Here is a 12,500-nt window from a genome sequence, read left to right on the forward strand (position 1 = left end):
CCACTCCCCCCTCTCTGTCCCCTCCCCCCCCCCCCCCCCCCCCCCCGCCTCTCTCTCCCCCCCCCCCCCCGTCGCCCCCGCCCCCTCTCTTTCTCCCCCCCCCTCCCCCCCCCCTCCCCCCCCCGCCCCGGCTTTGTCCTCAGCTCCTCTGCTTGATTCCTAGTTTCTACCCTCCTCTATTAGGGCTCACTGCCTCCCTCTGCTTTTTGTGACTGAATTCACTGCCCTCATTCCCCATCACATTTTCCCCTTATCTGTCTCTTTCAGTTCCCCTGGATCCTGCAGGATTATACATCTGAGACTCTGGACCTGAATGACCCATCTGTGTTTCGGGACCTGTCCAAGCCCATCGGAGTGGTGAACTCCAAACACGCCCAGCTTGTTCGAGAGAAGTGAGCCACATACGGGTCCCCTGGCAGGGCTTGGAGAGGCAGGGAGGTGGGCTTCCTGCTAAACTCCGTATCCCTTGATCTTTCTCAGGTATGAGAGCTTTGAGGACCCCACAGGCACCACCGACAAGTTCCATTATGGCACCCACTACTCTAACGCAGCAGGTGTCATGCACTACCTCATCCGTATGGAGCCGTTTACCTCCCTGCATATCCAGCTGCAGAGTGGCCGGTATGTGGGCAGGACGTGGGCCCAGATGTGGAGGCGCTGCCACTTTTCTTCCTGCAAGGGGAATAATCCATCTAGCAAACAAAGCTCTGTGCTGGCTCCACAGTAGATAGTAGGAAAGCAGCATGATGATGGGAAGAGCCTGATTTGGAGCAAAACATCTGACTCCCTGACTGCCTTTGTGATCTTGGGCGATTCCTTCAGCTTTCTGGGCCTCGAATTCATCTGTAAAACTAAACGATGTCTGAGGCCGCTTAGCTCTAAATCCTGTGATCCTAAGTTAGCTACAAATCTAGCCTTGGAGTCAGATATCTCATATTTAGTCCAGTGGGGTTAAAGCATGTACACAGAGAATGGTGACGCAGAGGAGAGGGACTGAGGGCAAGGGAAGGGTTCAGGCAGAACATTATAGGCAGTACATGAAAAGGAAGAGAGCCTATTTACCTAGCCAAGTCAGGGAGTGTTTTGTGGAGGATGTAGCACCAAGTTGGGATTGAAGGATTTCATCAGATGGAGATGAAAGTTTATTCCAGGCATGGGGAATTGTGAGCCAAACTGTGGAGATAGAGGGGGTGGGATGTGATTGGAGGATGGAGTGTAGTTTGGAGGAAGCATAGTCAGCATGTTCCTTAATGTTTAAGAACTTGAATATGAAGGGGAGTCCAGGGGAGGATCAGGTGAAAAATATATTGGAGTACATAGCATGGTAGCATGTGCCCATAATCCCTGCTGCTGGGAGAGGCTGAGGCTGATGGGTCATCTGAGCTCAGGACTTCTGAGCTGTAGTAGGACCCTATCAGGTGTCCCTACTAAGAAGACAGCGAGCCCCTGGCATTGGGGTCATATACTTTGTATGGAAGAGCAAATTGGCCCAGGTCAGAAACAGAGTAAGTCAAAGTTCCTGTGCTAGTCAAAAGTGAAATCAGGCCCATATTATTGGAAGATAAAATATAAAAAAATCACAAATAAAAAATTATTGGAAAACAAGATCCAAGATTAAAAAATGAAAAAGGTCAAAGACTTGTACATTACCTAGAATACATCATACTTTCTTCAAGAAGAGTTGGAAGGGGACAAGCAACAGCAAACAAAACATCATGTAAAATGAAAATTACTGTATCTTAACAGACAGGAAATAACATGGGGTTCATTTCAGAAGTAGCAGTGAATACGTGCGGTCAGACTATCAAGTATGAAAAGTAGAGGTCAAAATCAACATAAATTTAAAAAATCAACAGGAGAAGGACCAACTGCATGTAATTATTACCCATGTACTTAGAACAACTTCAACCCAAGCTGCTTTAAAAGGCCTCTGAAAAATGGGGAATGGATAAAGGTTAAAAACATTGACTTTGACTATCACCATTTCTTAGAGAAACTTAACTAATAATACACTAGCTAAAAAAGGAAGCCTCAAGAGCCCTGGATTCACCTCAGTCAGTAAATATTTGACCATCCTGCCAAGAAAGAGATGTGGCAGCCGAAGGCAAGATCAGTTGAAAGGTCAAGCTCATGTGTAAAATGTTATGGAGGAAGATAGTGGGAGATTGAGGAGTATTGCCTCCCAAAACAGAGGAGAGGAAAAAAGAGTGCAGAAAGCTTAGCAGTGAAATCTAACAAAGCCAATTCATCCCCAGATCATTTAAAGAGAAAAACGAAAGGCAGACAGCAAGTAGGCAGAGGGCAGAAGAGATCTCCTAGTATTTCTGTAGCAATTTGTTCTATCATTGATGATGCTGGAACCACAGCTTCTAGTTTCTAGTACCTCGTGTCCAAATGTGTGATGTCAGTAAGAAGAAATGGCATTTTAGAAGATGAAATTAGGAAGAGCAGCTGGACCTGAGCAAACCTGCACAGAGGAAATCTTTGCTGATATCGCAAAGAAGGAAAGAAATAAAAAGAATGGGAAAACCGTAGATAGTATTAATATCTAAACAGGGGGTATATTAAGACCATGAATCTGTATATCATTCTTCATCTCTCTAAAATCTTTATGAGAATAATATATTTACTTGTCAACAGTAGATGATGAAAATGTGTGAAGGGAACATGCTTTTAGGGATGGTTTTTCTACTGCAGACAGTACTTTCATGGTCTTACTGTGGACTGAAGGGTGTAAGGAATACAGCATCTCATTGTATTTATTGTTGTTTTTTTAAAGCATTTAAATATGCAGGAAAAGATACTGCCTTAAAGTCTGTCCTCTAGCAAAATGTTTCTTGTGCGTGTGTTAAGATCATATGAGATTCCTTGATATAACCACTGGGAGGATCCTCTGATTATCAATATCAACTGACAGAAATCAGGAAAATGTATGCTTGCTTAAAGGGTTCTTCATAGAGAGTATCCAGAATAGAGTCAAATGCAAGAATAATACCCTACAAATGGTGAGGCTTTTCAGATGTTTCTATTCATATGACATTGTGCTTAATTCTTCAAGCCAAAAAATACAACAGTCATTCAATATGAGATTCCTGGCCACTCAACCAGGATCATATTAGAGAAAAATAAGTGAATGGGTCTCTGCAGAGGTATTCCTGCACCTACAGGTACTGACTAGAGCCAGAAGAAGGCCCAAGGATCCTGATAGAAACTGAGGACAGAGGCTAGGACCACCTCACCATCTCACTAAGAGACAAAGAATCCAACAAAATCCATTTCAGGAAATTCGAAACCTAGAATGCCTCTAGCCCTCAACACTTTGCAGAGCTGAGATGTTGAACATGTGCTGAGCTCTTTGAATGTTCTTGCTTCTCCCAGCTCAGGTTCTCAGTTCTGCCTGCTCCTCCAGGTCTCTTTGATGAGTCAGCCCTCTGAGATGCCCAGGGGAGTGACTCTCCAAATTTTACAAATCACCTATGAAGGAGACTGGTCTGGCTTGTCACAGTCCCTGAGGCCTCTCTGTGCCTCCCTCTATCCAATACAGAGTCATGTCTTTCTGTTCTTGGCATGTTTAGTGTTTCCATGTCTCATGGGACTCAGTTTTTCCATTTCTTCAATCCATGTTTCTCATACAGCCCTCATTTGTTTGTGCATTTGGGCATATGTGGTTCTCACAGAAATCTGCCCTTTCCATTGGGTATGCTCAAATAGTTTTGGGTTTCATAGATTTCATAAGACTTAGAGCTGGAAGGGACGTTAGAGACTATTCAGTCCAGGAAACAGAGACCCCAGTTGCTTCACGGTCACATAATGGAAGAGCTGGGGTTAAATCTAGGTCCTCTTCCTCCAAATCCACCTGCCCATTCCCCTGAGTTTGTCCTGACTTGGTCATATCCATGCACCTCACAGAGCTGTCTTTTCTCCCCTGTAGATTTGACTGCTCAGATCGGCAGTTCCACTCTGTGGCAGCTGCCTGGCAGGCTCGCCTGGAGAGTCCAGCTGATGTCAAAGAGCTCATTCCTGAGTTTTTCTACTTGCCTGACTTCCTAGAAAACCAGAATGGTGAGGGAGACCAGGGGCTGTGGAGGCCTGATAGCAGCAAACAGTTGAACACAAAGACTGGAAAAGAAAATGGAACTGGGGTGGGAAGACAGGGACAGCATTGAAGATACACACAGATTAGGGGTGGGGTGCAAAACAATTGCTGTGGGGTGGGAGAGACATAGGACTGGGGAACAGACAAAGGAGTGGGAATGATACTGGTTCTGGGGACAGGAAGAGAAGGCAAGAGACATACAACTAAGGGACAGGGAGAGGTATGGGAGGGGATATAGGACCTAAAAGTGGGAAGAAGAGTGAGAGGGATATAAGTCTCACGGGCAAAGGAAGACAAGGACAGGGGGGCCAAGCAAGACCCTCACTTACCTCCTGTCCCCTCCAGGATTTGATCTGGGTAGCCTTCAATTGACCAATGAGAAGGTGGGTGATGTGGTACTGCCCCGATGGGCCCATTCTCGGGAAGATTTTATTCACCAGCACCGAAAGGCCCTGGTAAGTGGGTATTGTCTGTGCAAGTGTAGAACTCTGGGAGAGGGATCAAGGCTGGGATGGGGATGAGGTTAAAGGAAGAGAGGTGAGTCAGAGGAGAGTTAAGCTGGCCATTCATCCACGCATTATCCATCCATTAATCTTAGGTCTCCTCTTCCTTCTGTCCTCAATTCTACCCTAAACCCCCCACCCCCTTTCACCCCAGACTTTTCCCCTTCCCACCACTGCCCCAGCCCCACTGTCCCAAGCTCAGGAGGGGTGTGTGTGTGTGTGACTGTGCAGTGACCCCGCCATGGCCATCCCCACCTCTCCCCCTCAGGAATCAGAGCATGTGTCTGCTCACCTCCATGAATGGATCGACCTCATCTTTGGCTGCAAGCAGCGGGGGCCTGCTGCTGTGGAGGCCCTCAATGTCTTCTACTACTGCACTTATGAGGGTGAGGGCAGGACGTGGCTCACCTGCTGTGGCTCCCTGGGGAGGGAAGGGCAGGGCTGGGAGTGCTGTGTGATGGCAAGATCTCTAGAATTGGAGTGGGAGATGCACTTGAGGCTGCTTTCAGCTCTCGAGCCTCGGGTATGCAGGCCTCAGCTTCCACTGTGCCCACTGGGAAGCAGGGAAGGAAGCCTGGTATGGTAGGAGGAATGCTGGCCTTGGAGCCAGGACACCTGGATCCACATCCTGACTCTGACACTAGCTGTTGATGTGGCCCTGTGAAAATTATTTCCCCCCAGCTTCTTGGTCCACAAAAATGAGGGGAGGGGCTGGACCAGGACTTTAGGTCCTCCCTTCTTCTAGCATTCTGTGATCCTATGACCTGCTCCTTTTGGGCCCAAGTTAGGGAGATATGGCACCAGAGAATTCAGACCAAGACATAAAGGACAGGGTCCAGAGGGGCTGATTTGAACTACAGTCACAGGAGGGGGGGAGATCACAGTAGACCAAGGCGGTCAGGGAGGATCTGAGCTACACCGGGAAGTATGAGTTTTTGACCAGGCTGGAATGAAGGTCAGCAGCATAAGCAGCAGAGGTGTAGAAGCTGAGGGTGTATGTAGAGGGGTGGGAGAGAGCCCTGGAAGTAAGCCTAGCTAGCAGTGAGGAAGAGGAGGAGGTGCAGGGGAGGGCTGCATGGTGTAAAAGAAAAACTCTGGAACTAGACTTTGAAGACACCCAGCTTTACTCATTTAACAAGCATTTATTGAATGCCCACAGTATACAAGTGATAGTGATATAAAAGGGAAAAACAAACATGTCCCCTACCCTCAAGAACCTTATATTCGACTGTATATGAAAGTCCCAGCACTGTTATGTGACACTGGGTCAATCATTTCCCTCCTCACTCTCGGCCCCAATTTCATCATTTGTCTTATGGGTGTGATTATCTTGACAGGGAACACTTTACCCAACCCTCGGTCAGAAAGCATTCTCTGACTTCTCCAGGTCTCTTTGGCCTCTGACTTTTCACCACACTTAACTACTCACTTTAGCACTTAATTTTTGGCTGACTTGAACCGTTTTCTGTCTGGGAGCTCCCAGAGGGCAGGGATGGTCTCTTATTCTTCCCAGATCCTTCTCAGACAAACTATTCCATGACCGTCTTCCCCATCTTGTGTTTGTAAAGTTGATTTTTTGAGCCCAAATATTGGATATCAAATTTAATCTTATAAAATTTTACATTAGATTTGAGTAAGTATTCTAGCTTGTCTAGATTTTTTTTGGGGGGGGATCCTGACTCTGTCACCCAACATATAACCTCTCCCTCCTAACTGAGTGTCATTTTCATACTTGGTAAGCATATTGTCCATGCCTTTATCCAAGTCATTAATAAAAATGTTCAGCAGCATAGGGCCACACACAGATCCTGGGTTCCGCTCCACCAGAGCCTTTCAGGTTCACATTGAACCACTGTATACTGTGGTAAGTCATTCAACCACTTCTGAATCCAGCTAACTATATCATATTGTCTAGCCCATATCCCTCCATCTTTTCCGCAAGATGAGAGATTTTGTCAAATGTTCAGAAGAAGAAATCTAGGCCACCTAGACCTCTAGAGTTCCCTTAATCTATCAGTTCAATTACACTATCAGAAAAGAAAATGACCCATGTTTTTTTTCTTTTTTATTGAAACCTTTTGTCTTCATGTGACAGACATTTCAATACATGCCCAGATTGAAGCTTCACTTATAATAAATAAAAACACTTAAGTAACAAATCTGCTCTAATGATTACCTCAGACAGTGTACATGATATTCTACCCTTGTAGTCCCCTTCTTCTTTGGTATGACCTGTTCTTAATAAAGCAACATGGACTCTTTGTGACTGCCACTTCCTTTTCTAAGACAGTTACTAATCATCCCTGTTGTAATTAATATGTCCCAAAATTTTTTCATTAATCGGAGCTCACTGTCCTATAGTTTGTAGATTCTACAATTTCTATAAATTCTATATAATTATTTTTGGAAATCAGGACATTTGTTTTTCTGTAGTGTGGAGATGCTTCTATTCTCCACAATCTTTTTTATTTTTAGAATTCGATTAATGAATTTTTAGCATTCTTTTTTTTTTTTTAATTTTGAGTTACAGATTTCTCCACAGTCTTTCAAAGGTCATTGACAGTGGGTGAGCAAGCATATTTCAGTTCCTTCAGTACCATGGGATGTGATTCATATTGGCTTGATGACTTGAATTTGTCAAATGTAACCAGGGACTTTCTCACCACTTATCTTGGGTGTCAACTCCCTGCTAACTATTTTTATTCTGTCCTTTCCATACCAATCACTGTTCTCCTTGGCAAAGAAAACCGAAGAAAAATAAGATGAAAAGTTCTGCATTATATATTATCAATTGTCCCATGTACTCACCCAGTGGTCTCTAGCCCTTCCTTGATACTTTTCTTCCAATACAACTGCACAAGTCTTCAGATCCTTGCTTAGCTTTCCTAGACAGACCTCAAGTCATTCTGATAGTGAATGTTTCTCACTCTATTCTTAGCAAAGAAGTAAAATGTTGACCTTTTTGTATTCATCCTCTGTTACTTAACCTGCCATCTTCCGTAGGTGTCTTATTAAGAGCTAAATTGGTTGATGAGTTCTTCTGTATCCCCATTGGTCTTTTTAAACACCATCTCATAAGAATTGTTTTTCTTGGTTTCTTCAGAACTTAATTGTTGACACCTTATTATCTCTATCTTTCTTGGGGTGACATTCCCTGAACATTTTTTTCAAGTGAAACCTGAAAAAGTTTATTTTCAAAAGCCATCCTTATTGGTATAGCTGTGGTAGGGAAAATGTAATTTTTTTTAAGTCTAGAAATTTGGTATTCTAAAACAATACATTTTCTGTGTTTCCTCCTCTAATGTTTTTATTTCATTAGCTCTGTGGTGACTCCCATTTTCAACCTAATTATTTTCTTCAGGTTTTTGCTAGTTGCAAAAATTTGGTCCTTTGACCATATTTTGTTTGTTGTCACTTAGGAACCTGAACATTTTGAAATCTGCTTTCCCCAAATCTAGAGTACAAGTCGGATTAAGCTCAGCTTTCTTCTTCTCTGTTCACAAATTCTAAGATCAAGTAATTAGTTACTTCTTCTTAAAGTTATTACCATTTCTACCAAAGTACCCAGTTTCTCTATTTCCAACAACCGTTTACTCTGTTTCTTCCTTCTGTCCAGGTAGTCCGTAAAATACCCTAATGACAATATCTCTTCTCTTTTGTTCCTGTATCACTTATCATTCACCTTTCCTCTGTTATGCTAACTCTCTCTGATTCTTGGATTTCCTCCCATAGCAGTATCTCCATAATGTATAACTTTATTCCACTTCTACTTCCTTCTTGCCTTTCCTGTTCTTTTATGAGTGAGGTATATATACACTTACATATCTTTGACCTAGTAATTGGTACTATGGGGAAACCCTTGTCTAGGGACCTGCAAAGTATATGTGCTGCTGGAGGAGGGTAATCCTCTCAATCTTGACATTGTTCCTAAAAACAAAGCCAGAAGACAAGAGGGAAATTGCAGCCAAATGGGAGAATGGTTCACTGGTTCTCTTAGGAATGGCAGTTATGTTGACAGGATTGGTTTTATCATGTGTCCAAGGATATTAAGAAACATTTCATTTGGTCGTCTCATGTTGCAGTGCCCATGGTAACTATTTGCAAATAGTTAACATTTGTTGCAGAGGATGAGAAGGCAGAGAAGTTCTGCAGAGAACTTAGATGAGAGACCTTTCAAGTTAAATGAACATATGCTTTTTTATACTTGGAAATGTCCAGTTCAAAGGTGGGCATAGGGACACCCTGCAACCTCCTTATACAAGTCAGGAACCCCTTCTGCTTCTTAAGATCCTTTTTCTTTGTTTTCACATTGAAATTCTTCTATTTTTTTAAAAAAGGAATATTTCATTTTTCTTGATAACATGAATAGAGATATGTTCTTCAAATTACTCCTCCTTTCTCTTTTGGGAGGGAGACCAACTTGAACTTTTAAGCATAGGTAGCATGTAGTTGGCCATAGCAGAAAGAGAAAAATTGTGCAGTCTGTGGAGATCACCACAAATTTCCCCCTGCTCTCCATACTTTATGGAACCAAGCCAAGACAAACATCACTCAGGTCCCTACTATATGCCAGGTACTGTGCCAGAGGGTCCCTTTCCACTTCTGGTAGTCAGTGTTCTAAGGTCCTCTCACCTGTGAAAACTGAAGGGTCTGTGGACAATAAAGTGTTTCCAAACCCCCTAGGGGCTGTGGATCTGGATGCTGTGGTAGACGAGACAGAACGGAAGGCCTTGGAAGGCATCATTAGCAACTTTGGACAGACGCCTTGCCAGCTGCTCAAGGTGAGGCCAGGGCTGGTGGGAGGGGCTCAGAGGGAAAGGGAACAGTACCCTGAGACTGACTCAGGTCTCCTCCCCCTTTCTGGATGTGTCTTCAGGAGCCCCACCCTCCCCGACTCTCTGCCGAAGATGCTGCTCGACGCCAGGCCAGGCTTGATACCTACTCACCAAACCTCTTCCAGAACCTTGACCAGCTCAAGGCCTTCTTTGTTGAGGTGAGCAGGATCAGGCAGACCCAGGAACTCCGTGTCAAAGGAGAAGCCTTTGACTGACAATTGAGACCAAATGAGATGACCTAGAAAGCTGCATGTGAACCTTAGAGCACTATAGAAATGCCAGCTGTTGTTATTGTTACTAACTATTGTTATTCCAGATCTGGCTGTGGTTCTCCCACACTGTATGACCTTGGACCACTTCACCTCTCTGGGCTTCAGTTCCCTTATCTGTTAAATGGAGATAACAATGCATTTCCTTTATCTCCTGTTAGGACATTTGGGAGGATAAAATGAACTAATGGGTTTGAAAGCGCTTTGGAAAAATTTAATATGCCCTCAAAAATGAATTTAAAAAAAAGCTATGTGGATATAAATAAATAATGTCTGGTGAAGGCTACAGGATAAGACGCTGTCCTGTAATTCTCTCCAGCAGCTTAGGGAATCTTTAGTGCCTTCTCTTGGCATTCCTGGGGTCGGACTGGGCAAGGAAGTCTAAGTTGTGCTTCTTATGCTCTAGGGCATCAGCGATGGAGTGCCCCTCGTGTTGGCAGTAGTACCCCACCGACAGTCCCATTCCTTCATGACCCAGGGATCTCCAGACTTGCTGGTAAGTCCTCATTGAGGAGCTTGAGAGAGGAAAGGATGGTGATCTTCCAGGACCCCTGACTCTTCTGGCATCTTTGAATCTTCTAGTCATTTCTCCTTTGCCTAGCCTCATACTCTCTAATCTGCCTTTACCTTTCTGACTCTTGGCCCCTCCTAATTAGATGGACTTTGATGCATGTTTTTTCCTCATTCTCAAAGGTGACCGTGAGTGCCAATGGACTGCTGGGTACCCACAACTGGCTGCCTTATGATCGGAACATCAGTAACTACTTTACTTTCAGCAAGGACCCTACTGTGTCCAATGCCAAGTATGAGGGTGGACAGATGTTGAGTGGGAGGGAGGGTCTGAGAAGAGGGTGGCATGGGTAGGAGCAAGGAATGATAGGATATAGACTGGATGTTACCAAATACAAATTAGGGGGACTGCTATGATAGGGGAGTTGGAGGGCAGATAATGGTGGCTAATACCACCCATACGGATATGGAGAAGACAGGAAGAAGGGTATGTGCTCATGTGTGGCCGGCCTTGTACTTAGTGCTCTCTTCCTATCCTAGGACACAGAGACTACTGAGTGGCCCTTGGGCACCGGGTGGGGGCGTGAGTGGCCATGCTTTGGCTGTAGCCCCAGATGGGAAGCTCCTGTTCAGTGGTGGTCACTGGGACGGCAGCCTTCGAGTGACCAGCCTGCCCCGCGGCAAACTACTGAGCCAGCTCAGTCGCCATATTGGTATGGGCTGTCCTGATGCAGGGGGGTGGGGGATGACGGGCCAGGAAGCCTCCAAAATTTCCATCTGTGTTTATATGTTTTCCTGCAGATGTGGTGACCTGCCTGGCCCTGGATCTGTGTGGACTCTACCTCATCTCGGGATCCCGGGACACAACCTGCATGGTGTGGCAGGTCCTGCAACAGGTGAGCTCCCTAAGGACAAAGGGATAGGGACTAGACTGGGACAGTAACTGGGGGAGAGGGGTGGCTGGGTTAGGGACAGAGACAGACGATTCTCTTTCCTTTTCTTATTTGGTTCTTTTTTTCCTCTTTTCTGTCCTCAGTTTCTCTTCTAGTCTGGTTTGGTATGGTTCAATCTATCCCATTTACCCAATCTCAACTCCTAAATCATTTTTTTTTCAAAATACTTTTTCGTTATGGACCTTAATAGATATCAATAAACATAAATATTTCCATATGCAAAGAACAGAAAAAGATACTTGCATCCAAAATTGTGTAATGTATAGTTTGTTCTTTTAAAGTATATGTACAGTTTAACAATAGTATGGAATAGTATACAACATTGCCTTGCTTCTTTGTTCCCTCCTGAACTTTTCTCTCTTATGTGTACTTTTAAATGTTATGTTGACTTTTTTATTTTTATGTTTTTTGCACTGACTTTCTCCTCCCCTTTTTCTTTTTCTTTCTTCCTTTCTCTCTTTTTCTTCTTTCTTTCCTGCCCTTCCTTTCTTTCTTTCCTTTCTTCTTTCCCTGCTTTTCATGAGGGTCACAGTCCACCCAGGGCAGATAACTATAATTCACAATATTTATTACACAAGCAAGCATTGCTCTGGAAACAAGCTGAGGTGGCCGGCCTGCCCTGGAATAGTGTCAGAGTGTTTGTGAGGTCTGAGGAGAAGGCCAGAAGTGACTAAGAAGATCCAGTTGTATTGCCTTTAAAGGCTGAATAGGAATATAACAAGACAAGAACAGGAGAGAGGCCAGGCCTAGAAACAGTGTAAGCTAAGGCAAGATGACAGGAGGGCTTAAGGTACAGTGTGTTCAGGGTATAGAGCTCTAACTTAGCTGCAGTATAGACTACACAGAGGGGAAATAACATGGTTTAAAGCTGGAAAGGTAGGTGGAGTGGCCCTATATTGTAAAAGGCCTTGAATGCCAAGCAGAGTAGTGTAAACTTGGAAGGCAGTCAGGAGCAAGACAGGGCCAGATAAACATCTTTCTCTTGCTCCTTTCCCTTGTGGGCATTAACGCACATGTAGATGCTACTTCTTCCTCCCCTCCCCCTTCTTACTTATAGAGGACTTCCTTGTTTAGTCTCCTAATGCCAGGTTTCTCTCCCACAGGGTGGCCTGTCAGCAGGGCTGGCTTCAAAACCAGTGCAGGTACTATATGGGCATGAGGCTGAGGTGACGTGTGTGGCCATCAGCACAGAGCTGGACATGGCTGTGTCAGGATCCAAGGTAAGGCTGAGGCTCGAGAGGTGCTGGTCAGGACCACGGAAGCATCTGTTTTGACTCTTGTTTATGGTTTGCTGTGTTTGGGATAAGAAGGGGATTCTAGGCATTGCTTGGTAT

At 44.5% G+C, this 12,500-nt stretch overlaps 1 protein-coding gene across 5 annotated transcripts in view; it reads left to right on the forward strand.

Moving 5' to 3' along the window:
* The window catches only part of NBEAL2 (neurobeachin like 2), a 149,931-nt gene that overhangs the window by 130,342 nt on the left and 7,089 nt on the right, over positions 1-12,500 (forward strand). For all 5 annotated transcript variants that reach the window (XM_069095908.1, XM_069095904.1, XM_069095905.1 and 2 more), the window contains 12 exons: positions 268-392; positions 481-621; positions 3,932-4,062; positions 4,442-4,551; positions 4,868-4,985; positions 9,283-9,380; positions 9,476-9,592; positions 10,110-10,199; positions 10,397-10,506; positions 10,754-10,926; positions 11,015-11,109; positions 12,270-12,386. In XM_069095908.1, coding sequence (XP_068952009.1) covers positions 268-392; positions 481-621; positions 3,932-4,062; positions 4,442-4,551; positions 4,868-4,985; positions 9,283-9,380; positions 9,476-9,592; positions 10,110-10,199; positions 10,397-10,506; positions 10,754-10,926; positions 11,015-11,109; positions 12,270-12,386 — 1,425 coding nt within the window. The remainder of the gene's footprint in view (positions 1-267; positions 393-480; positions 622-3,931; positions 4,063-4,441; positions 4,552-4,867; positions 4,986-9,282; positions 9,381-9,475; positions 9,593-10,109; positions 10,200-10,396; positions 10,507-10,753; positions 10,927-11,014; positions 11,110-12,269; positions 12,387-12,500) is intronic.

Source organism: Petaurus breviceps, unplaced genomic scaffold (genome assembly GCF_028583685.1).
Source record: "Petaurus breviceps papuanus isolate PSGF00001 unplaced genomic scaffold, PetGlider_PUasm1.0 227, whole genome shotgun sequence".
NCBI lineage: Eukaryota > Metazoa > Chordata > Mammalia > Diprotodontia > Petauridae > Petaurus > Petaurus breviceps.